General features: G+C 48.9%; 5 protein-coding genes across 5 annotated transcripts; 2 read left to right on the top strand and 3 right to left on the bottom strand.

Annotated features, from left to right (window-relative positions):
* Window positions 1–1,345: 1,345 nt before the first annotated feature.
* Window positions 1,346–2,600, bottom strand: C8Q69DRAFT_43924 (hypothetical protein). Its single transcript, XM_028628601.1, has one exon. It carries the CDS (start codon window positions 2,300–2,302, stop codon window positions 1,610–1,612), a length of 693 nt encoding a protein of 230 aa, XP_028489630.1. The 5' UTR covers window positions 2,303–2,600; the 3' UTR covers window positions 1,346–1,609.
* Window positions 2,601–2,673: 73 nt separating this feature from the next.
* On the top strand, window positions 2,674–4,739 carry C8Q69DRAFT_512750 (putative beta-glucosidase btgE; the record flags this gene model as incomplete). Its single annotated transcript, XM_028633299.1, has 2 exons — window positions 2,674–2,860; window positions 3,024–4,739. 2 exons carry the CDS (start codon window positions 2,674–2,676, stop codon window positions 4,652–4,654), a joined length of 1,818 nt encoding a protein of 605 aa, XP_028489629.1. The 3' UTR covers window positions 4,655–4,739.
* A 12,628-nt stretch (window positions 4,740–17,367) lies between these two features.
* C8Q69DRAFT_43753 (hypothetical protein) lies at window positions 17,368–18,471 on the bottom strand. The gene is made up of 2 exons (XM_028628579.1): window positions 17,714–18,471; window positions 17,368–17,623 (listed from the first exon to the last, which is right to left on the bottom strand). Exons 1-2 carry the CDS (start codon window positions 18,353–18,355, stop codon window positions 17,486–17,488), a joined length of 780 nt encoding a protein of 259 aa, XP_028489628.1. The 5' UTR covers window positions 18,356–18,471; the 3' UTR covers window positions 17,368–17,485.
* Window positions 18,472–19,013: 542 nt separating this feature from the next.
* Window positions 19,014–21,679, bottom strand: C8Q69DRAFT_43808 (WD40-repeat-containing domain protein). The gene is made up of 3 exons (XM_028628584.1): window positions 20,714–21,679; window positions 20,355–20,653; window positions 19,014–20,291 (listed from the first exon to the last, which is right to left on the bottom strand). The coding sequence occupies exons 1-3, from the start codon at window positions 21,378–21,380 to the stop codon at window positions 19,104–19,106; spliced, it is 2,154 nt and encodes a 717-aa protein (XP_028489627.1). The 5' UTR covers window positions 21,381–21,679; the 3' UTR covers window positions 19,014–19,103.
* On the top strand, window positions 21,654–22,666 carry C8Q69DRAFT_43790 (hypothetical protein). Its single transcript, XM_028628583.1, has one exon. It carries the CDS (start codon window positions 21,926–21,928, stop codon window positions 22,445–22,447), a length of 522 nt encoding a protein of 173 aa, XP_028489626.1. The 5' UTR covers window positions 21,654–21,925; the 3' UTR covers window positions 22,448–22,666.
* The last annotated feature ends 863 nt before the right edge of the window (window positions 22,667–23,529 follow it).

Raw genomic sequence — 23,529 nt, 5'->3', positions numbered from 1 at the left:
TAAACTATGTTCTCGTAAAGGGGTGATTATCATTAGTTAGTTAGGTAGTTAACTATCTTGCGCCCTGATAAAGTGTCTCCCACGTGCCCGTGCCTTTATCCCTTTCTGTGAGTACAGTTTATCTATGTACAGTACTAGTAACTGGCTATGCCATGTGGATGTCTTGTTCTATCCCTTTCGTGTGCTTCGAATTCTGTTCTTTATTTTCCGGCTCGATCGAAGAAAGAGAGACTAGCTTATACTTGTTATTGTTTTCTACGGAGTAGTCTGTTGTTCGATAGTCTCCAGCGTTGGCGGCGGGACTTGAGGGGGGCCGCGTACGCGGTGAGGCTTGTCTGTCTACGCACTTCTTCTCCAGCTTCTGCGCGGGCGAATTTCTTATTCCAAAATAGGAAGTTGAGTCCACGCATTCACATATATTTTGATTTCGATTGTTACATCTGCGCGCAGCATGGTAATAATAATGATAATGTTGTTATCTCAAATGGAGACAGAGCAGCGGAATAATATCATCAACTCTCTTAATTAGACGCAGCTGTTAGACGCCGCTGTCTTTCTGACAGCTAAAAGTGAGACATGTGTTGGACCGGTGTCCTGAACCTGACCGAAACAGGAAGACGTTTGGAAGCAAGTGCGTTTCCGTCAGCTAACTCTATACAGAGTGGGTAACTTATCTATATCTCTCTGACCGGTGGCGGGATATAATAGATATCTAGAATTCCTCTTACTCCGTACTCTCTAGACACACAGACCGATGAGAATAATAACTCGATCCAACCTACCTGTCCCACCGGTTCAGACTCGGTGGTAGGAGGACAAGCTATCGATAGTTAAATTTGGATATTCGGGTCTAAACGTTGATGGATCTGCCGATCCAGCTACGGTTGGCCATGTCGGGCAAGATTGCAGTAGTTCCTGTGTGCACTGTGAACTCTGAAGAATCGCTCCAGCCGGCAAGCGTCCTGATAGTCAACCACTACGATTATGCGGGACATGATCGGCCAGATCAGTTCAAAAAGAACTCAACCTCGAGGCGTGATACGGTGATTCACTGTTTCGCTAGCAATGGTCGCTCTTGCTGACGTGCAGCTGAGAGATCGTCTAATACATAACTGTGATTCTAGAAAATAATGGTTTGTTGCTGTCTCGCCTTACGAGTAGATATGGAAAACCTCCGCAGCTGGATATCCTGAGGATGACTTCTTACCATATCACCCCGCTTCGCAACGGGCACTATCAGATTACCCGTACGGAAGTGCCGGGGGCTTTGATGAGACGAGCGGAACAGAGCGGAGCTAGTGATAGCAATCTCGATGAATACGCAGTGGCAGTAGATAGAGTAATAATGTACTACTCGATAGCATTCGTGGTGTCGTGATTGCGACTGTCCATCTTTCGCAGTACTGTCAAGTAGTTATCCTGAGGGGGAGAAAAGGACACATAGAATGCGGCTGGGTGGCTCGAGAACGCGACGATTATTGTCTGAGTTGTCTTCAGAGCTCAGGATGGACGAGCGGCCGACTAGAGTTGGGACTATTCGAGGCTTAAGCTGAAACTTGAGGCCGGCAAGGACGATCGCCGGAAATTAAGATCCCGACAGGGAAGGCGGCTAAGCGCAGAGAGGGTTAGGGCTGCGGAGACACGGGTCCTGCGTGGCCTCCAGGGGCTTCGCTGCGACACTGGACAACGACCAAGTGCTCGTCTTCACTTGCTGGTGGAGTGCCATTTTAGACACGCTTCGACCGTTGATGCCCTTGTGGCTAGCTCGACAGAGAGCAATAATAATAATATGTCCAGGAGAGAGCGCTCGTTCCCTCGTTCTGGCGGTCTGGCCGTCGAACTGGGACTTGGACACAGGTCCAGACTCGCCTGCAGTCTCACTCGGTATCCATCTGAGACACGAAACGGTGTAAATATGTGACCGGGTGGTTTGGCTGCCAAGCACGATGGTAATAATAATCAGCTCATCAACCATGGAGGCGGTGATGGCAACGAGACATGATGTTTTTTGACTGACTTCGCACTGCAGACTGGACACGCCCAAGACGCCAACCGCAGAGGCCAGTTTCGCGCTTGAACCTTGCAGGTAACAACAACAGAAGCACCCAATTACTTTAACAATCGCTGTCATCGTGTCCAATGAGCATTGTCGCGTACCTGGCCGGTGGAGGCGTACGACGAGCCGGCGCTCAACGCCCAGCGACGGCGCCAACAAGCGTGGTGTAGAGCGTCTGCAAGGCCGCTCCCCTGACCATCCATCCTCCAACTCCTGTGCGACGGCAGACTCCAGCATGGCTGCCATGGCTTCTAAATTAGTCGATCTGGGGATGTGCCGCGACACCAAAAGGGGACAATCAGCCACCACGGGTCCCCTGTCCGATACTATGTGACGAGGATGCGCCTAGCCGGGATCCTCCACCGTCTCCCCTGAACCCTGAGTTGGCTGGCCTTTTTCTACCGCCGTTTCCCCTCGGACTGCTCTGTTCTGTTTCTTCTCCGGATCTTCCAAGGCTCTGCGTCCTCCGCAAGTTCGTTCTTTCAGATCCTTGACCACCGCTTCACTCGTTTAGCGGGCATTCCTTATTCCTTGACGACAATACCTCTGATTCAGAAGCCTACCAGGACCTTTTTACTTTCCTTGTCAGCTTTAATTTTACTTGCGGTATTGCCAGTATGAAGGGCGCTTTCTTGACCGCCGCGGCGGCTCTTATGGGCTCTGCCCTCGCCGATGGCCACATGCGCCGTCACGGCCATGAGGCCTTCCACCACCGCCGTGCTATGGGAACCGGCCTCGTCGACGCTGCTGAGGAGACCTGTGGCTGTACCACCAAGGTGATCACCTACTACGGATCCCCCACCTGTGAGTGCCTCCTATTTCTTTAGTATGAAAAGAGGGATATGCGTGGAAACCCGGTGTTAGCGACAGGCTGGGTGAGCAAGGACGTGTCGAATGTCAGAAACAAGAACAAATGCGATGGATATGTGATTGGCGAACAATGCGCGCAGAATACTGATTGCCATAGTGGTCCCTGTCTCTGCTACCTCGGCCGCAATCCCCTCCTCTGCCGCAATCCCCTCCTCTGCCGCCGCTGTCTCTGTCTCCCCCAGCCCGACCCCCTCGAGCAGCCCGGTCACCACCAGCAAGGTCACCACCACCCAGAGCTCGACCAGCTACAGCACCGTCACCGTCGAGGCCAGCTCTTCCCCTGCGCCTGCTCCCGCCAGCGTTGCGCCGACTAGCTCTGCTGTTGAGCTCCCGACCCCCTCTGTGACCGTGTTCCCCAGCACTGGTACCTTCACCATCCCCGCGACCACCATCACGGTCCAGGACACTACCACCGTCTGCGGTGCCACGTCCACCTCCGTCCCCAGCGGTACTCACACTCTCGGTGGTGTCACGACTATTGTCGAGACCTCTACCGTTGTGACCTGCCCGTATGCCACCGTTAAGCCCACTGGCAGCACCGTGACCAGCGTCATTGAGACCACGACCTACACCTGCCCGGCTGCTGGTACCTACACCGTCGTCCCTCCGTTCACCACCACTGTCCCCTCCAGCACCGTCATCGTCTACCCGACCCCTGCTACCATCACTCCTGGTACCTACCCTCGTCCTGCCCAGATCGTGACCGTCACTGAGACCGACTACACCTACACCTGCCCCTTCGACACTGGTCTCCCCAGCAGCACCCCCGCCGTGACCCCCTCCTCTGTGCCCGCTGTCGCGACCTCCAGCCCCGTTTCCGGTGTCGCTGCCGTTCTCACCTCTTCCAGCCCCAGCCCGGTCTCTGTCACTCCCAGCTCTGTCGCCTCTAGCTCCGTTGCCTCTGCTACTCCGTCCGCTTCCTCCGGCAGCAGCAGCAACCGCTATGCTATCGTCTACGGTATCTACACCAACGACAGCGGCTGCAAGACCCAGGACACCATCAACCAGGAAATTGCCGATATTGCCAAGAAGGGCTTCTCTGCTGTCCGTGTCTACTCCACTGACTGCAACACCCTTCAGTACGTCGGCCAAGCCGCTCGTCAGAACGCCCTCAAGATGATCACTGGTGTCTACATTGCCAGCAGCGACCTTTCTTCCGCCTACGACCAGCTGAACGACCTCATCTCTTGGGGTGAGTGGGACCTTGTCGACGCCATTGTCCTCGGTAACGAGGCGATCCAGGGCGGCGCCATCGATGCCAGCGGTCTCTCCGGATTTGTCCAGGCCGGAAAGGCCGAGCTCGTCAAGGCCGGATACACTGGCATGGTTACCCTGGCTGAGACCCTTAACGTCTGGCAGCAGTATGCTAGCACCCTGTGCGATGTCGTCGACCAGCCCGTCGTCAACTCCTACGCCTACTTCAACGGTGCCATCTCCGCCCTTGGTGCCGGTTCTTTCGTCAAGTCTGAGCTGGACGAGCTCAACGCCCTCTGCCCCGGCAAGAGTGACGGTTGGGTTGGTGAGTCTGGCTGGCCTAGCCAGGGTGACAGCCTTGGCGCTGCCATTGCCAACACTGTCGAGCAGAGCATCGCCATCCTCGCCATCGAGACCACGATCGGCCACAAGGTCGCCTTCTTCGAGTATGCTAACGAGGCGTGGAAGCCTGCCGGCTCTCTCGGCGTCGAGAAGTTCTGGGGCTGCTTCGACGTCTTCAGCTGGCTCCTGTAAGCGTTCAGTACTATTGACGCGAGTCTAATACCCTTTGTTGAGGACTTGGTCTCCCCCAGGATGGCTCGGAGTTTTGGCACCTTTTGATATGTTGCCGTCTTGGGGATATTCTTTCTGTTCTATATAATTTACGCTTATGTAGTAGATATATATCTTCTTACGCTGTATCTCTACGGAGCAAGCTCCATTGCTTTCCAGCTACCACTAGTAACTCTTCCTGTAGCTATAATAACTAACAATCTAGAATGCACTAGCCCTTGGTGTTTCTAATGCTTCTATCTATCAGTGCGATTTTGCGCAGTATATTATCTTCCTAGTATTGCACATATTGTTGTATATATAAAAGTCCGCGTCTTAGATAAAGTAGCTGCTTACACGCATATATGCAGAATACTATCAGTTTACATATAGTCACGGGGAAGGCTCCTATACTATCTTGAATGTATATTATTTTGTCATTATTAATTAACTACACAGTTTTCCCTTGTAACTTATTGAATTTTTAGTGAAAGGCTATAAAAGCGCGGCATTTTCAGTCATTTTTGCCTATTTTCACTGTGAAAGCGAGTGCGAGCGGGGTATAGAGATATTGACTCCTGTATAGTTCTTCACCGTGTGCTTGTGCGGGGTAAGTAAAGGGCTATAAATCCCCCATTTTTGCTCCGGGACCTTTCTCTTTTTTCTCTTCTTTTTTATATCACAAACCCGATCGGTTTAATATATATTATACCTTTATGCATAGTTATTCTGTTACTTTTTGAATAGTTTTAGCTTTATATACTTATACTTATATGCACCTTGTATAACTGTTAGCATTATTATACTAGCTCTTTTAATAGTTATTCTTCTTGCATAATAATATAATACTTTCTTTATCTATTCTTATTATAAATGGCTTATTTGGATAGCTTATTATTTGCCCTTAGTAAGGGCCATCTGGGACCATGAATGCAAAAATATTGCGTGCCCGGGGCCGGGGTTTATCTCCAAGTCTTTCTAGTCTAGCTCAGTGCTTACTCTTAACGGGGCTTCTGGAGGCGTTGCCACCAAAGAGAATCACACTTTCAGTGTCATAGTGGGATAAAGACCCAGGTACCTGCACTCTCTATCCTTTGTCAGTTCCTTTATTCCCAGACTGCACTGCTAGAATTGTTTCGCTTGCGGCAACCCAAACATATAGATCGGAGTATGCTAATTTCTCAATATCGTTTCAGTTCAGACTTGTCTATACCTCTGCAATATCACCCCCAGACTGTGATGAAACCTTCTGCCTCTATTGAGTGCTCATCTAGATGTCCTAGAGATATACAGTTTGCTCTCCATATACGTTTCTAGTAAACGCGCTCGAGAAACCGGAGCCGGCGGAATTTGCGTTGCCCGCCGCTTGTCAGTTCCTCATTTCAAGGATTGGAGTTTTAGTTTTATGCCGCTCTTTTCTTTTTCTCTTCAGACCGGGATGCTCCCAGGATCTGCTATATTTCATTGCGGATCTTCCACAAAGAGCTTTCCAGCCGCTATATTCGGCACTTTGTTTATACTAGCAGGGCCGATAAATATACAGTTGTATGCTGCACTGTATTTATCTCTGAGGCGTTTTTTGCTCACCAGTTTGTGACGCTGTCAGCTGCCGATTATCACTGGAATGATCTTCAGCGGCAGACAATTTCGCTCCTACTGATTGTATGTAGTACTGCCCCTTTCTGTGTTAAATAACCTGCTTTGACATGTTGAAAAGGATGAGAGCTGACAGTGATACAGCCAAAAGCCCGAGCTTTGATAGTTATATTGTCTGTCGTGTCTCCTGCGGTATGTGTCCTGGTGATTCTGTGGTGTTTTCTTTTGACGAGGCTAACTGATACAGACATGGTCTCTACACATAGTTCAGACCGTGCTCTCTCTCCGCGCTTTTCCCCCTGAAGCCGTATCCAGACCCAGCGAGGTGCCACCGGCAGCTACCAACGAGGCGCTGCAGGTAGTCGACTATGCGGCGTGACTCGCTATGACAAATGGAAGGCAGGTTCACCACCTGACTGGACTGGGATTTCCACGTCAGAATCTTCGGGACAATCCCCATATCGCCGCCTATTGGTTTCATTACCGCTGTTTAAGAGGAGAATTGTTTTTGGTGGCACTGGCGTCGGGCAAGTGCCATATTGATCACATCTGAACGTTTTCAGCTATGCTGCCCTGCCCACCAGGCAGAGTTCTGCGGAGAGACGGAAATCCCGGCGAGCCAGGCCTTGACAAAAAATGAACTTGAGCATCATCGTCACCAGTTCACAACAAAGCAGAGATATATTCTCTATTACCACACCTGCAAACACGAGCTTGCGGAGAGATAACAATAGTCTGAGCTGAGCGGCTGGTCGCAATATGTATATTCAAACTTACTACGCTCAGCCACTTCGACGTCTATGGGAACTATATACAATATCTACACGGGATCGTTTCTCTCTTCTTTCCAGATTTCCCTCCAGAGAAATATGGTCGGTTGATATATGACCTATTTTATCACTTATTTCCCAAATTCTATATTGGCTTCTTGCCGTGTCATTCTTGCTTCTTTGAAATGTCTGGTATCTTGCTTTCCTCAGGGTTGAAATCTCGGATGCATGAAAAGCCTCGACCCAGCAGTGCTTTTCTCAATCTTACCGGATCTTCTCATCTCTCTATTTTCAATAATCGATGGACGCTGGGCTACCTCGTCCCTGTCGTCATGGCTGCCCACCTTCATCTATCTCAGGGCTGAATGGCTGGGTGCTCCCTGCTCAATCGACCATTACCTTGAGGGATTGTGAAAGGGTTGATATATAGATGATGGTGCAGAATGCTCTTTTGGTTCATTATCATTTTGCGAGTTTATTCTATATTGTGGCTATCTTCAACAATATGCTGGGGTGTAATTTGTTTTCATCATCCCTGCCTGAACAGAACGCCCGGCTGAATACAACCACTGCAGGACCATGCACCACGCGGGGGATTGGTTCTCGTGTCGCAAAAGCTCGCTCCTAGCGCTGCATTCCGATCAAAATCGTTAGTTGAACTTTGTGTCTCTGGCTGGAGGAACCAGGACCTCAGAACCCGATAACCAGGACATGATGACCTCGCCCCCACGGCAACAGCTAAGATTTCGCTAGCAAAGGAACAAAAGCTCACCGGCCTGTTCTTCGAGAACTTCGTTGACCATGAAAGAGTGAACATGAAGTTATCCGTTTAATTCGTACGGTTGAAGGCTCTTTATTCCCGGATCATGACCCGGGACTCGCATTTCTATAATCCTATATATACTTCCAGTCATTAAATAATTACTTATTCTGAATACATTGAACTCGAAGCTTTGGGTACAATATACCCCCTTTTGGTGAACTATGGGCCCACATGGGCGTGGGATTTCGCCTCTGCTTTACTATGGGAGAAGAGGGGAGTCAGAAGTTTCCAGAAAAGTAACTGGAGGCCAAACTCCTGATTTAGGAAACTTCTCCTCTTCATACAGTTCAGACTGTTCGTCACGGAACTTTATCTCCATGGCTCTTGCATATCAATATGCTCCCATTTTCTAGACAGATGAAGTGGAGCGACAGACAGTATCCAAACATCACGCAATAGTCAACGGTCATCACTACATGACATCCTCTCCACGGTGCCATCACAGTGCTCGTGGCCGAGTATTCGCGCTGCAGAAGTTCCTGGGTCTTCTAGAACGGGGACTAGACGAATAATGGCTCCTCCTGCATCCACCAACGGATGCTTCTTTCTTCAATATCAAGGGACACAACGTTTTCTTCCTTTTTCGATCCCCTTTCAGAGGGACGTTGCCCGCGCAACTTCCAGTCAGGAAGTGAAGCCTTTTTATGATTATCATTTGAGATAATATCTATTATATACGCACCCGGGCTGTTCCAGCTGTTCTCACAGCTTCCAGTCATGCCAGGACAAGGGAGACTACTTCCCATCGAAATGGAAGAGTGTACACTAAAATACCTTCCTGGTAACTCTTTGCTCCGGGGGAAGTTCATGCGGTAACAAGATCGAAGAGAAGCTTCGGACAAGGTCTCGGGAAGGCATCAGAGCAAGACCAGGGTCCATCGTGATTTTGAAATCGAACACTGATTCTCAGAGTCTTCATGATGTGCGAGTGTATCTCTTTCATTCGCAGCTCGGGATGGCGGCTCTCAACAATAAGAGACGGGGTCGTTCCTTTCAGCACACAGATACAGCCATCGCCCGTGGGGAAGAAACAAGAACAGATCACCTATGTATTCAGAACTTGAAACAGAGAGCGCTATCTTGCCCAAAATCGGCGCAGATGGCCAAAAATGGCTGCTCTGGCCTATTTCTTCAATACTGACGAAGATATTGGAAATTTTCCATCTGGATATCGTGGAGCCATCACTGTTTTCTTTCTTTGGCATCCAGAAGCGATCCGTTCACCATCACCTCCACCGAAACTGCTTCGGGTGGCTCCCCATAGCCCCTTCCCACATGACGGTACCAAACTGCTTTTCAGGTGGTCCTTGATGTCGTTGACTGGGTGGGTGGTGTCCATCTTCTTACGAGCTACGTTTCTGCATCGGAGATAGAAGAAGCTCCCATCCACTTTATTTACCATTGTGTATAAACTGGAATGCTGTCAATATCAAACAGGAAGAAGAGACATTCGCCTTCGAAGAGGAGAAAAAGGTCTCGCCTGTCGAACGATGGCTGTGGCCTGGGCTCAACGAATCCTCGCCTTTCCCCTCCATTTTATTTATTGTGTATAACTGGCATTGCCCAAAAAAGAAGTGTCGAATAAAAATTCGATGGTCTTCGAAAAAGAAGAGAAATGCAATGTGTGCTTCATCGACAGATGGTGCCTGTTGTTGTGCCTGGCTCGTCCTGCATCCACCAACGGATGCTTGCTGTCTTCCTTGTCTCTTATAGATATTTATCCTATTGCCATCAGATCTTCAGAGATTACAGATATAGGGAGATCTAGACTGTTATTTCTGATCACCTTGCATGTTTGTGATTCGGGTTTTCAGCAATAACGATATCGAAGCTGGCATCACTTAACGTCACATTTATAATCGTTTAGTTTAACGTTTATAGGCATGGGGGTCGGATATAAACAGAGTGATCGAAGCGCCGCTCAAAAAGTCCTCGATTGCCGTGGCTTTTATACCTCATGGCCCAAGAAACCAGGAAAAGGCGACCGGGGCCTTCAGGATAGCCAGATTGCCAACGACATGGCCCCTTGGATTGACGCATTGCTATATGTTTCACTTTTTCGAGTCTTCATTGCTACATTTTCATTAAGATATTGTGACTCACGATAGCGCCCTCACAGATCATCGTCGGTTGTGAAATACAGTTTCGTTTGTTGATGAGTTAAGCAAGCTCGTCTGGAATACTTAAGGTTGCATACATAACTTATTTCCAAACGGGTCGCAAGTTCGATACTGAGATCTTATTTCTTTATACGGTGATATATACCACGGCATATTTCGACGGTCAAAGTGACGCCTTCATGGCTAAGGCCGGGGAAACCAAACATCATGTTCAATTATGGTGAAAACGTCGGTTAAGTATAATGTGAGAGATTATACTGTCGCTTTTCTATAATCAATCTGATTGTGGATGCCCATGGTTTACCTACACAGGGTAATTGATATTGGCCGCTCACTTACCGGCCGGGATTGATGGCTTTTGTTTCCAGAACTTGGGCTCGTGCGTCTGATATTATGAAGATCATCAGCCCATAATTATTCCTCTCTTCCTTGCCAATGTGCATCGTTGTTAAAGCAAATCACATAAAACACTTTATCGTCTTGTTCTACAGGGGAATGGTATGATGGAGGAAAGTCTGCATGGCTCTCCTCCCTCAGCATTGTTGCAGATGCGAACAGGAGCCGAGAGACCGAGGCCAGCACCTTTGATTGTTTATCGATTGATAGTATGCCGCCTTATCAAGTTGTGATGTTTGCATTCTTCTTTCCATACATCAAACATCAAAATGGCCTACCAACTCGCGCGAGTGGGCTTTCCGACGGTGCTTTCGAACCATGTCGTCTTCCTCTCAGTCTGGTCCGGTACCTGCTTCACATATTCCCAAATATCAATGCCCTTCTTCATGGGAACTTTCGTTCGATTCTGGGTTCACCTCCATTCTCCGAGATCTCCCACTTCAATGTCTTTTCTATTACTAGATACCTAGTTATGCCCACTTATTGTTAACCTAACCTGTCTTCCCATGTTGGGCCATGTGTGACTTCTGTGGAATCTCCCATATGAATATTAGGCCTTTAGCCTTGCTGCTCAGAAATGTTTTCAGTGGATGTTTCGGCTGACAACTGATCCAACGACAACGATGCAACCTTGGCCTATCTGAATATGGCCAGTGCAATTGGATGTTTGGGCAGACCGATGAAGACGATATCATGCTCGACGCCAATTCGGATGGACAGAGATCAGCCAAGAGAGGTGTTCGAATCAGACAGAATCCTGGTGTCTCGCCGAAGTCATGTCAGTCGTTTGTGCATTCTTTCTCGGATGTCATGCTTTATCGAAGTCATAAATGGAAAGGACCGACACAGATGTTCTTACTCCATGTAAGTCCCTTTCCGTGTGTCTCTAAAACAACCCATACCTGTTATATACTGACACATGTCCTTGGGCAGGGCTGCCATCTCTTCCTATGTTTGCCTTGAGTGGGTCGTCATAGCGTTATGCAAGTTATCATATAAAATCTTCTTCATACTTATATACAAGGTATGATAAGTCTTCCTAGTCCTAGTCATGATGTAACATCATGCATCATGCACACATACAAGCTCAGCCACTGACATTTGCCTTGTTTGCTTCAGGACGTCAAGTCCCTTCGACTTCTGCTGCATTCACCTAGGACCAAAGCACCGGACATGGCATTGATGGAACTCACCGACGGATAAAGATGCCAGGGAATGCTATTGAACCTTGAACGCTGCTGAGGAATTGAAGTTACCCCTCATCTGGATTCACCTATATATAGCAGTTTCCCCGCTCCCATAGGAGCATAAATAGGCGTCAATTTCCACCTGCGACTGTTCCATTTCATCTCCCATCCAACTACTTTCTTCTTCCCGAAGTCCACATTTTGAGATTTTATATCTACAGTTTGAATCAAATATAGTACAGAACAGCACATCGGATGTTCCATCCAAGTCAGAATTTCAAGCTAGATCGTCATACTTTGGACAGTGCGAACAGGAAATATGTAGACTGCTTCCATTTTCACGTCAAATAGAACGTTATCTCTCAATTTTATCCATCATTTTTGCATCTCACATTGTCTGAGATTTGAGATATATACATATACGTCTTATCATAGCATATATTCGATTCCAAATGCGTCTGCAATATTGCGTCGGCCATTCTGGCAATACTTGTAAAGCTCCTCTGCAGCTTCAGTCTGGCCGTTTACTTTATCCTGCAATCCATTCACATCATGGTTGTTGTTTCTGTTATATTAATACTCTGGCAACAAGAAGACGTTGGAGACCGAACGCGCTTCTCGTTCCATAAACATTGAAGATCGTCCCCGCGCTGCGTACGATGGAGACGTCTCATACTTCCCGCCCATGCTCTCGAGTCTGCCTCTGGATGCTATGCGTCGGGCTCACGCCGATTTGGAAAAGCATCGTGCCATCGTTGTGACGCGAATCGAGTCGTGGGAGGATGACCCTTGGCGCAAATCGTAGGACGCTACTTGTGATGGTATCCCTGATCTGCCCTGTTCAACCTGATTCTCAGGCTGATTTGGTGTCCCTTTCGATGATCTTTATATGCGCAACCTTATCTGTTATACGAGAGTCGTCACTTATCAACTATGACTTTTGACGATAGCCATGCGCGATGAAATTGGGCCTTTCTGGGTTTCATTCCCAGGCACTAATCTTATTATGTTTTCCAAATACCCGAATTTCTATCATGACTATCATAGATGCTCATCAGATATCATATATTTCCTATAGTCACTGATGATGCACGAGGGACTCCTGGATGTCCTGACACAGAGCAGATTGAATCCTTACGTTTCCCGAAACCTACCGACAGTTCCCCATATTGGGACTTCCTTTTCATTTGTATCCATATTCTTTCCTTTTATTGGCAAAGAGCTAGTTCTCGTTCACTGGGAAGAGAATAAAATACGGGAAAAGAATGAAGATGTATGAGTTGAAAATGCATCGTGTGTATGTTCTTCTTTATCGCTAGTCTTTCTCGTGGGAAACCTTAACTAACTTTTTTATCTATATAGCCAATGAGGAAAAAACTCGGAGACCATTAAGTTACTCAATCGGACGAGCTATATGGGCCTAGCCAGAGGTTCAAGATTTTAATCATCTCTGCTTGAGATGCGGCCCTGTTCTCGAAGCGAGTAGGATACTTGCTCGTTATATAACAGAGGAACTCCAGCAATACGACGTCCTGGAGAAAATCTCTCTTGCTCGGGGTAATTTTGGACGGATACTCCTTGTCATCATTCAGCAGTTGCTGTGGGCTTCGTTTAGGACAGCCCACTTTCGACTGTGGAAACTTCAAACAAGAAAGAGGTACCATTGGGTACGAATGCGTCCCGAGTTTCGTATCAAATTGTGCCTGTGTGCCAATGCTTTTCATCGTTGTTTTGGGTGATTTCCCCACGAGACTTGACAATTTTTGTTCCTTGTACGGATCATCAGTGTCTCGAGCCCTGAAACGCGTGAAGATCGAAGGCGAAATTTCCAATTCGAGACGTCCAATATGAACGAAGCTTTCTGAATGCCGAGTGCCGGGCATGTCTGTCTTCCAGAACATCTGTCCGACTTCACCCCCTTCACGTCAGATGACCATGATCCGACATCGGTTTTTTGCCTCACACACAAGGCCATTCACAAGTTTGTCTGGCAAGATAATGAGCTCGTCGGCGGTGCCGTCGGGCATCATATCGCGAAAATATGGGACAAATGTCTTATCCGGCGATGCCTCTCGTAAAGAATCCCCTTCTCCGAGGGCACAGTTACTTATCGGCGATACCACTTCAACGGTCACTCTGAACCAATTTCCAACCGAGTAATCATTCGAGGACCTCACAAGCGCCCGGCTCGACTGTGCTTTGTGAAAAGTGAAAAGGCAGAATGGCCTTCCGATGATATCCCCCCTGTTCTTGAATTCTCATTTGCCTTGGTACAGCTATACTTTGGTTATTAGGCCACATTCCGCTGGTTCTCTCCAGGACAGAAGCTGGAGATGCCATTTGTCGTCTGTGTGCATATTTATGTGATTAGACCATAATTTTCTTCATCGTCTCGATTAGTTGCCAAAAGTTCTCATCAACACGATGAACGTTGGACTGGCGAGGGGAGCCCGCCCGAACTACATGATAATTCGAATTGATAACGCTGTACTTTGGGTTATCTTTACCACAGTTACTTACTAGACGCGGATTGGTGAGGGGTGGGAGAAAGACGCGGAGGGAGACCTGGTCCCGAGAAAAAATCAGGAGAATGTTCAGCAAACTTCTACAACCAGGGATCAGTCATCATCTTCCGCATTCAAGCGCTACATCCGCCCCAAATTCGTTTGGTAATGGAAGACCAGTATCGTGGATTCATGGTCCAGCGCCTGCATCTGAGATTGCGCCTTCCTGGCCTGCAACTTATCCGCCATCTGTCACTCGATCACAATCCGTCTCCGCCACACGAGCTCTCACCATGTCTTCGAGCCAAGACTGATGACAGTCAATCTGCTAAATTATCGTACATTGTCATAACATTTTACTCTTTATATGTTGATTTCTCCATATCCTGGTAGATGACTTATATTGGTGTTAATAGGAGTAATGAAGGAAAGCTCCTCCTATATTTTCCAGAGATGGAGTTCGTTTATTTCCTTCTGTCGAATACCGCCGGATATATTATATGGATTGCCTCAGGTCCCTGCCGGGAGCATGCTTTGCACGAAGAAGTGTTCAGGGCCAATCATACGATGGCTACAGCACTTGTAGTAGTTGTCGTGTAATTCGTCTTGAGCGCGAGCTTTTGGACCGCTGGTATCTTTCTGATGTTGAACATAAGACAAGATCGATCTTGCATCATGATGTGTTGCAACACTTGGAAAGACTTCCTAGTGTTCTTTCCAGTGCGAAACCAGCACAAGATCCTTGTTTTCCCTCTTTGCAAGAGGAGTACTCTGAAGAAGATGACGATGAAGATGACGATGCCAGTGAGCGGAGCCACCTATGGCTAACACTTCGGGGAATATTGCCTAAATAATGTTAAGGACGATACTCTTGAGGACCATTTCGATCATTTGTGGACTCAAGATCTGTGCCATCGTTTCGGCCCCCAATGAATTTGCGATTGAGCGAGAGTCGCGAATTGACGAAAGCATTGGAAATGGTATACGGTCAAATTTGATCATCGAAAAGCTTTTGTTCGGCCAACTTTCGACTCATTTGTTTGTTGAATGCAAACGGCAAGAATATAAAAACGACGAGGGTAAAAAGCTATCAGCTAAAGCGCAATTGGAATGCTATATGGTTGAATACCGCCAGCTTCATGGCTTAACAGGATATCTCGTTGGCCTTTAATCTTATTTTAGCTTGTGAGAATCAGTACTTAGACTTCTGGAACCTCGCGGTATACTATGACGCTAGGAAATGATGTCCCAGCGCCATGGACGAGTTCTTCTAATAGATCCTCCGCTGGCCAATTATTTTGACGGCTTCTCCAGCCGTGTCTGCTGTGGGCTGGTTTGAGGTGGGGGCTCGCTATCAGCGTCGTCAGGACGAAATGCCGTCTGTTGAGTACAACTGCACAGAACTGTTTATGCTGCCGTACCTGAAACTAAAAGTTGAAGTCAGTTCCCCAAAACTCGAGTTTTGATGAAGCCAAATAAACATGTTGAATTTACCGCTGGGTGCCTTCCCCAGGTCGGTGTGCATGCCAGCATCTTTCTGCTTTTTCATATCTATCTTGGATGCTCACAATCCTTCTTCCAAAGGGAAAAAATACTGGTGCTATCTCGTATTGCCGGCGCCGGATGGAGTCAAAACAGATATACCGTTTTCCTCGTTCTTCTACATTCAGCCACATCGAAGAGACATGCAAAAAAAAAAAAGGTTCTTCAGGCAAGGTGTGGACAGTGGGATTATTCCGCTCTCCCTGGAACATCGGGGGTGAGTGGACAGAGAACAGTGACGACTATCGCCAACGCTCGTATGGATGTGACGTACCTGGTTGGAGGCTTGCGTGGGGGTCCGGCAATTCTTGAGGAAGAAACCTAGATTTCATGGCTTTTTTGTTCCACTCAGTCTTTGGCAAGAAGCTTACTTCTACTGGTCTCGCAATTTATTATCTAGGCCCAGACACCCTGATTGATATAATGCAGGACCTCTGCGAGGTCAGAAAAAAGCACAAGGCATGCAACAAAATCAACCATAGCTGCTCTCAGTAAGTATTGATATTCTAAAGACATACTAGTCGTTACTAACCCTTACCAATAGTTAGCTTCTACCCGAATACTCGTGCTACTAGAGGATCTCAAAAGAAAGAAAGCCAGCAATGTTGACAGCGGTACCGGTGCTACCGGTGAATCTCTAAGATCATATACATGAGCAAACAGTCGTGCATCGTACCTCGTCCTAGGAACAGATGATACTCGACCGAAGACACTCCTATCCTCACAGGGGTTCCGCGGGAGCATGGGATATCACAACCTTCCTTGAGGTCGCGTTACACAGAACGAAAATCTTGCTAGGGACTCGTCAAGAAGTTCAAGCGCCCTACATGATCTCGAGTTTATAAGGCCACTTTCGCAGTTAGCCCAATGTCGTCAGAACTGTTTCAGCAATCATCTTACTGGCTTTTGAATAAAACTACAGAAGCAGCGGCATAGGAGGGATCCCAAGTGGAGAACTTCTTTCCACGTCCCCCATGTCATAATATGGTTTCTAGTCTGGCCTATGCCGACCTTCGAGCGAATTACCGTCCCTTTGACGACGTAAGAGGCTGGTAGAGGCGGGCTTTTAGGCCTTCTTCTAGCTGGCGAATGTGACCATGAGCCGCCTGCCGGTTCTCCTGAGAGTCGAGCGGATCTCCTGTCATCTCGGGACAAACGTCATGTAATTAGACGAGCATGTAATTGCATACTGTTTATTTGCACAAATATTGAAAGAAATGAAAAATATCCAATAGTCTCTGGATCTTAGTTTTCCTTTCCTCTGTAGAAAGTCAAGTTTTCCTCGTAGTTGTCGATAACCGCCAGACATACGGACTCGCAGCTTCTTTAGAGTAGTCGAGACGACTTCATCATAATTCGTACACGTAGCCTGTGAGTATCTTTTCCCCCCCTTCGTGATAGTCTGTCCTCCAAATGGATATTCTGCTACTTATTTGGCAGCACGTCGAGAACTACCAGACAGAAAGCAAGACTGTTCTACTGTTATATTGTCTGGTATAACCTCGGCTACATATATACCTTCGTGTAGAAATTGTCTTCTTCGCCGTTTAACATGAAGAATCGGCTTCGCGTGGATCTCAGCAATTACGCTGACTTGAATAGACCCAACTGACCAACTCTCGTCGAGGCAGACGGGCATAACTACCGTTGATGGTTGATGCAGCTAGTCGCACTACGAGTCCGAGTGTCTGAGAAGATATGTATGTGATTCTTCTATTCATCATTTTTTATTTCTCTCTCTCTTCGAAGATCATCACAACCTCATAAGAGGTAGAAGGGGCCTCTTCTTTTCATTCATTTGTGCTTTCATCACGTATCCATCCCTTTTCGAGACCATCAATTAGGAATAGGGAGAGAAGTCTCATGGTATGACATTCACAGGAACTTGCTGGCAAGACTCAACAGACCGCTGGGACCACCGGTGCCACCGAGTCCAGAGCCACCCTGATTCTTCAAGTACATCTTCAGAGCCATCTCAGCAGCGGAGTTGATGGCGGATTGCTTGTCGCCGGACTGTAGAGTTGGGTAGTTAGTTTAGTAAAACGTGAAGTATGTATACGGGAATTTCGCAGAAAAAGCAAGGAAGGAAGGAAGGATACATACAGCATTACCGCCCTGCTGGTCCCAGAGCTTGCTGGCCTGCGCCATGGCCAAACCAATCAATTGACTCTTGTCGTCACCGCCACCACTGCTTCCCTGGGTGAACTTCTTCAGGGCCTCTATGGCGGCACCGGCTCCCACGGACTGGGAGCTGTGCTGCTGGTCACTGTCACCGCCGCCGCCGTACAATGACTTGTGGGCCTTGACGGCCTGCTCCTCGTCGATGTCGGTGTTCGAGGAGAAGCGGTCCTTGTTCTGGCTCAGGAAGGAGGCAGCCTGGGAGAAGAACGACGAGTTCTGATCGCTGTCGTCATCGTGTCTTTGGGCGTGCGACACAGCTCCGCTGTAGTCATCGTTGTGGGAGGAGTAGCGGTTCTGAGGGGTATCATCGTAGCGAGTGTCGTTGTAGCGGCCTTCGGAACGGTCACCACCACCATATTCCTGACGACCACCACCATATTCCTGACGACCACCACCATATTCTTGACGGCCACCACCGTATTCCTGACGGCCACCGTCATAGTCACCTCCACGGTTGCCGTAGCCATCATCACGGCGGTTGTCCGAGTACTCGTCGCGGCCATAGCCACCGTTGCCGCCGCCACGGCCGTACTCGGAGCGGTCGTTGTAGTCGTTGTAGGACATGGCTGCTGCTAGAAAGAGAACGTCTTGTTTCTTGGAGAAGTTCAGGAAGAATGGATGGAGAAATACAAATAAATATTTACAACAAGCGGGGGAGGGACGATGACGGAGCTGATGTTGCTGCTGTCGGTGGGGTAATTAATAGTCCAGTTAATAGTCCAGCCATGCGGGGCAGCAACAAGGCGGACGCGTCGACGAAACATCGCCATGTCCAGTTAGATGCGCTTCAGCCACGATGCCCAGACACCGGACTATGGCTGAGGCGGCTAAGATCGCAGACAAGACGATCCCCGATGACCCTATCACACGCTATCATGTATCAACTTATGAGAGAATGAACGGATGGGGCCAGGTTTTCTCCGTTGCCGGCACTGTCAAGTGTGGCTGTATCTACAGAAGCCAAGAAGATGCCAATAATAATGCCAATGACCTCAGCGGAGATCAGGCCAAGGAAGAAAAAGAAAGAAGTGATAGAGTGCGTCCCTACAGTTTGCCGGGTCGGCACAGCATGACACACACAACACACAGTCAAATCAATACAGAGAGCCGCCCCATCGTAACATGTACATAGTAGTAGTATGACCCAATATCCGATGCAAGGAATAATGCCCTATATGCCAACTCCCGTACCGGTGGTATCTAGAATCCCAACAGACAAACATCAAAAGGGGAAAACATCAAATCATTATGTCCAAGACGAGATAGCAAAATGCCCGGTGAAAGAGAAGTGCGTTGCCGACTTCATATGACGCTACAGCAAGAGATCATCGTGTTCTTCGTCATCGAGGCTACGGAGATACCTCAACTGCCGCTCCCGACGGCTGAGAAGGCATCGGTCGTCTTCCTCCAGATCAGCTTCCAGCGCCCATTCATGAGGCAGATCGGGGCGGTACTCCTCGCCGCGGGCTTCGATCTCATCGCGCGCGGTGAAAGACAATCCATATGGCTGACCCCATTGGTGGCGCTCGAATTCCATAAAGCCGCCAAAGCGCTCGTCCGCGTTGGCAACCCAGATTGAACCACCGTCAGGACTGTAGTCCGCTCCGGCGATCTCCCCGAAGAAGTCGTGCACCTGGCGTGTCTGGTACGTCTGGGCATTGACAAGGACGACGCGATCTGCAGGCTCACTCATGAGGAGCGTGCGAGGACCACCGCCCACCGGAGAGAAACGCAGGGATCGATACCCTGCAACATCCGAGTCGATCGTTTCCAAAAGACGCCACATCCGCACGTCCCAGATCTTGACGGTTTTATCTTGGTTACTAGTAGCAATGTGTAACATATCCGGGGACCACGCGCAGGCGAAGCCAAAGTCCTTATGACCTCGAAGAGGCCGCAGTGGGAGACCCGACTCGGCCTCGATGACCCAAGCCTCAGGAGAGTCACCGATGACAACGCGGAGACGGCCATCGCTGGAAGTATCGGTGCAATTGATGGGTCGCGACAGAGTGTGGTCACTGATAAACCGTCCCTGTTGGCAATCGAAGGTACGTATATGTTTGTCGTTCGAGGCAAAGACTACCACAGGGGTCCGATTCGAACGATGCCGGACTATATCGATATGGTTTGTGATGCCGTTGGGGTCCGCGGTCAGCATGCCAACTGCACCATTGCCTTCCGCACCGTCGGCGCGCATGGCGTATTCCCCGCAGAAACCGCCTGCAACCGATATCCCATGTTTCCACTTCATGGTTGAGATCTTGACTGGACCCTGCAGACCAGTCTCCACCGACGGCTTCGACAGATCGATGAGACAGTTTACGTCATCATATGCTGGCGTCCATGCGTAAACTTTCGACTGGTAGGAAAATTGGACGGTATTGTGAGACATGACCGACATCAGATTCCGCAGCTGGAAATGTTCAATCGATGGCTTCTTTTTAGTGTACATGGCCTTTTCTCGGAAATAAAACTCCTCCCGGGGCAGAATCTTCTCCAGCTGAACGTGAAATCAGAATCGAAGCTTGTGGTCGATCGAGACAGGACTTAGATAGAGACTTACCCCTTGCGGTGAATATTCTAAATTGTGGTAGGAAGTGTACCACGTATCACGCAGGGCTCGAGCAGCCGACCTGCTCACCCGCAGTTTCTGCCGCCAGGGAATTTGCTGAATATCGTAAAATTGATGCGCGTAGCCGGCAGGCCGTGTGACCCTCTCTGGTCGCTCCCAATCCAGGACATTGGCAGCCTCCACAGAGGGCTTCGGTGCCTGGTGAGGCAGAAAGTCCCTGAAGGGTGCAATAGTAGACTGGCAGAGCCATTGTCTGATGAATTGGTCCACCGTGAGGTTCCGTTCATAGGCTAAAGGTGGAACTTATCAGCATCAGTTTGCACATACTACGGAAAGGAGCTGCATCATACTTGTTCGATGGATAGAGGGATCGGCCATGTGAGTTTCAAACTCCGCGTCGGTAATTTCCTCCTCAGGGATATGTTCAAACTCAACAGCTGGTGCCACAGTCTCTGTCGATACGGGCACATAATTTGGATCTCGATAGAAATCCTCGAGATCTACGTCGGAGACGGGCTCTGACGAAACGTACGTCGGAATGCGCGCCCTTATGTTGTTCTCTCCCAGATAGAACACCCTCATGTTATCAGGGTCCTCATCGTGCTCGAGGGATGACATACTAGACGACCGTTGTCTCTCGGCAGTCGGATCGTCATAGCCTTGAAAGAGATCACCCGCATCCCCGTCATCGCTGTCCTCCGGAATAGTAGACATGTTGCGGTAAACCGGATACTGGAGAACAACGTCCATGTTCGCATATTCCGCGCGGGGAAACTCCATCGTGCCGTCGAACTGCTCGAACTCAAACTCCGGCATGTCTAAATCAGGAATCTCGTCTGGCCGTGATGCGAAGGGAGCTGTATCCTCCTCCAAAGGCAGGCTGCCGACACTCTCAAAGTGGAAAGATTCCGTGAGACCGTGAGGATTGTTGACGTCTAACATTGGCGCGACAACGGTCGAACTGCCGTTGGAAGCACTCGACTCGGAGGCTGCAAAGAAGTAACCAGGGACCTCCATCTCCTCACCCGTCACACGATCCGAACACAAAGATCCTGGGACGAGTCAGACTTGAAGTCCAAGATCGTCTATCAGGAGCAGAAGAAACCGACCTGTATCATGAATAATCTACAGAGATACATGACAGAATGGCACAGAAGTAGTCATCAGCTCAACAGCAAAAAAAGAAAAGAGACTTCGTGCGGTACTTTGACGTCTATATCCAAGGAAGCGAGGGTACGTTGCGGGGTTCTGTCTCCGGTGGTAAGAAACCCGTTTTACGCCGGTCACGGTACAAGGACGTCACAGATCTCCAAGCGTTCGGGTCAGGTCAGGGGTGACAGACACTACAGTCATGGAGATCGCAACTATATTGCAGCTGGAAGGCAATATAGTGATAACAGAGACTGTTTGAGTCGGCTGCGTCACGAGATTTAACGCAGCGCCAAAGTCCAGTGCAGGGGACGCTAAGATACCACGTTAGCTGAGTCGAATCGGACGTGTTGTTAATCAAGACAGGCATTATCGTATCAATCCCCCTGGTGCTGACCCTCCAACCCCTGCGCATGACATGTGCTGCTGGCAGGATGTATGTATGTATGTATGTCCGTAGCCATACAAACCTTACATTCTTACCCCGGTCCGGGAGTACAGATTCAGCCGCAAATCTTCCGGGATTAAACCACAAAGAAGCCCTTTCCTTTCCCTTTTCTTTCTGTATTTTTCTTCTCCTCTTTCTTTTTTATCTGACGGTAATAGTTTCCGGGAGAAAATCAATGCGGTTATCTCCCAGACATACCAGGAGGACAGACATGCGGGGTCAAGGGGATCAGAATCCGAGGTGTGGTCGAATTCGATGCCACGACTGGGTTAGGGACAATTCGGGGACGCCACTCACCCGCAGCAGAAGATTCGACTGCAGCCGCCTGTGCGACAGCACGACCCTGAGGGGTTGTCTTCGGTCCTTTGGATGTTTCTCTGGCCCGTCTATTCGAACAGAGAACTCGAATAATGGTAATCGAGAAGGTAGTCGCAGAGACGGCCGGAGATGGCAGCGACTGACGGTTGTAACTTGTGAGCCCGACTAACTGAAAGCGCTGTGTCCTGTCGGAGCGATCCGACCGCCCTAGAACTCGACACCTGCGTCACTAGGAAACAGAACGCAACGAGAGAAAGGAAGTGCGAGAAGCCACTCTGACCCCTGTATTACTGATAGCGATTTAATGACGATAAGTTAGTGGTTGGTGATAGAAGTAGTAGTAGTAGTAGTAATAATAACCCGCCGTTCGGACAGGTCGCGAGACCAAGAGAGAGAAAAAAAGGCCCGAGCCACAGAGAGAGAGTTGGCACCACGAGCAGATGACCGTTATGTGCCCGCCTCGTGCTCGACAGTTTCTGGGTCCGGAGCATCCACTCAGGCACCTTCACTAACGGTCGAACACTTTCTAGACTACAATCTACCGTTGAAAATAATAGTGCGAACGATGTTGCAGCTACCTCGGGCAGACGCAAGTCGATTGCGTCGATGGTTTCCTACCCACTCTATGGTAGTCTCCTCAGCCACAACCCGGGACAATGGGCTCAATGGCCAGTACGCACTTCCTCCAGCCAGAATATCCGTCGCCAGAGAGCATATTGTTATTATTGTTGTCCTCCTTCCATCACAGAAGAACTGTCAAATGCCTGGCCCTATCTCTCATCCAGGTCACTACCTAGGAGGCTGCGCCGCCAACGAATGCGCAGCGTCCAAGACTGGAGAATAATAGCCCGATATGACAGCTCATGCCGGGACCCCGAACCGCTCCTACGCGCATCCGGGCGGGACTCACCAATCCCGCGTGGGGAAATAGGGGCAAAGAGAAACGGGACAAGATGACAGCGCCGAAACATACAATAATTCAGGCAGAATGAAGGTTATCGAGCAAGATGACTGACTGGTCGTATACATCTGTTCATATTTAATATTGATAGGTGGTCGTATGCTACATCATGACTGCTATGGCTACCCTGTGGGGGAAGACTACCCTGTCCCGGGAAATCACCCGGTCAGTTTCCCGCCCAGAGGCCCCGGAATCGCTGGAGAAACAGAAGCAAAACACGCTGCATACAAGAATAGAACAGGGATAGCAGCATAGCCATTCCTGCCTTCCTTTTTGAAACAAAGCAAGCA

This window comes from Paecilomyces variotii (assembly GCF_004022145.1).
Source record: "Paecilomyces variotii strain CBS 101075 chromosome Unknown C8Q69scaffold_1, whole genome shotgun sequence".
NCBI lineage: Eukaryota > Fungi > Ascomycota > Eurotiomycetes > Eurotiales > Thermoascaceae > Paecilomyces > Paecilomyces variotii.
This window is presented reverse-complemented; position numbering and strand designations above follow the sequence as displayed.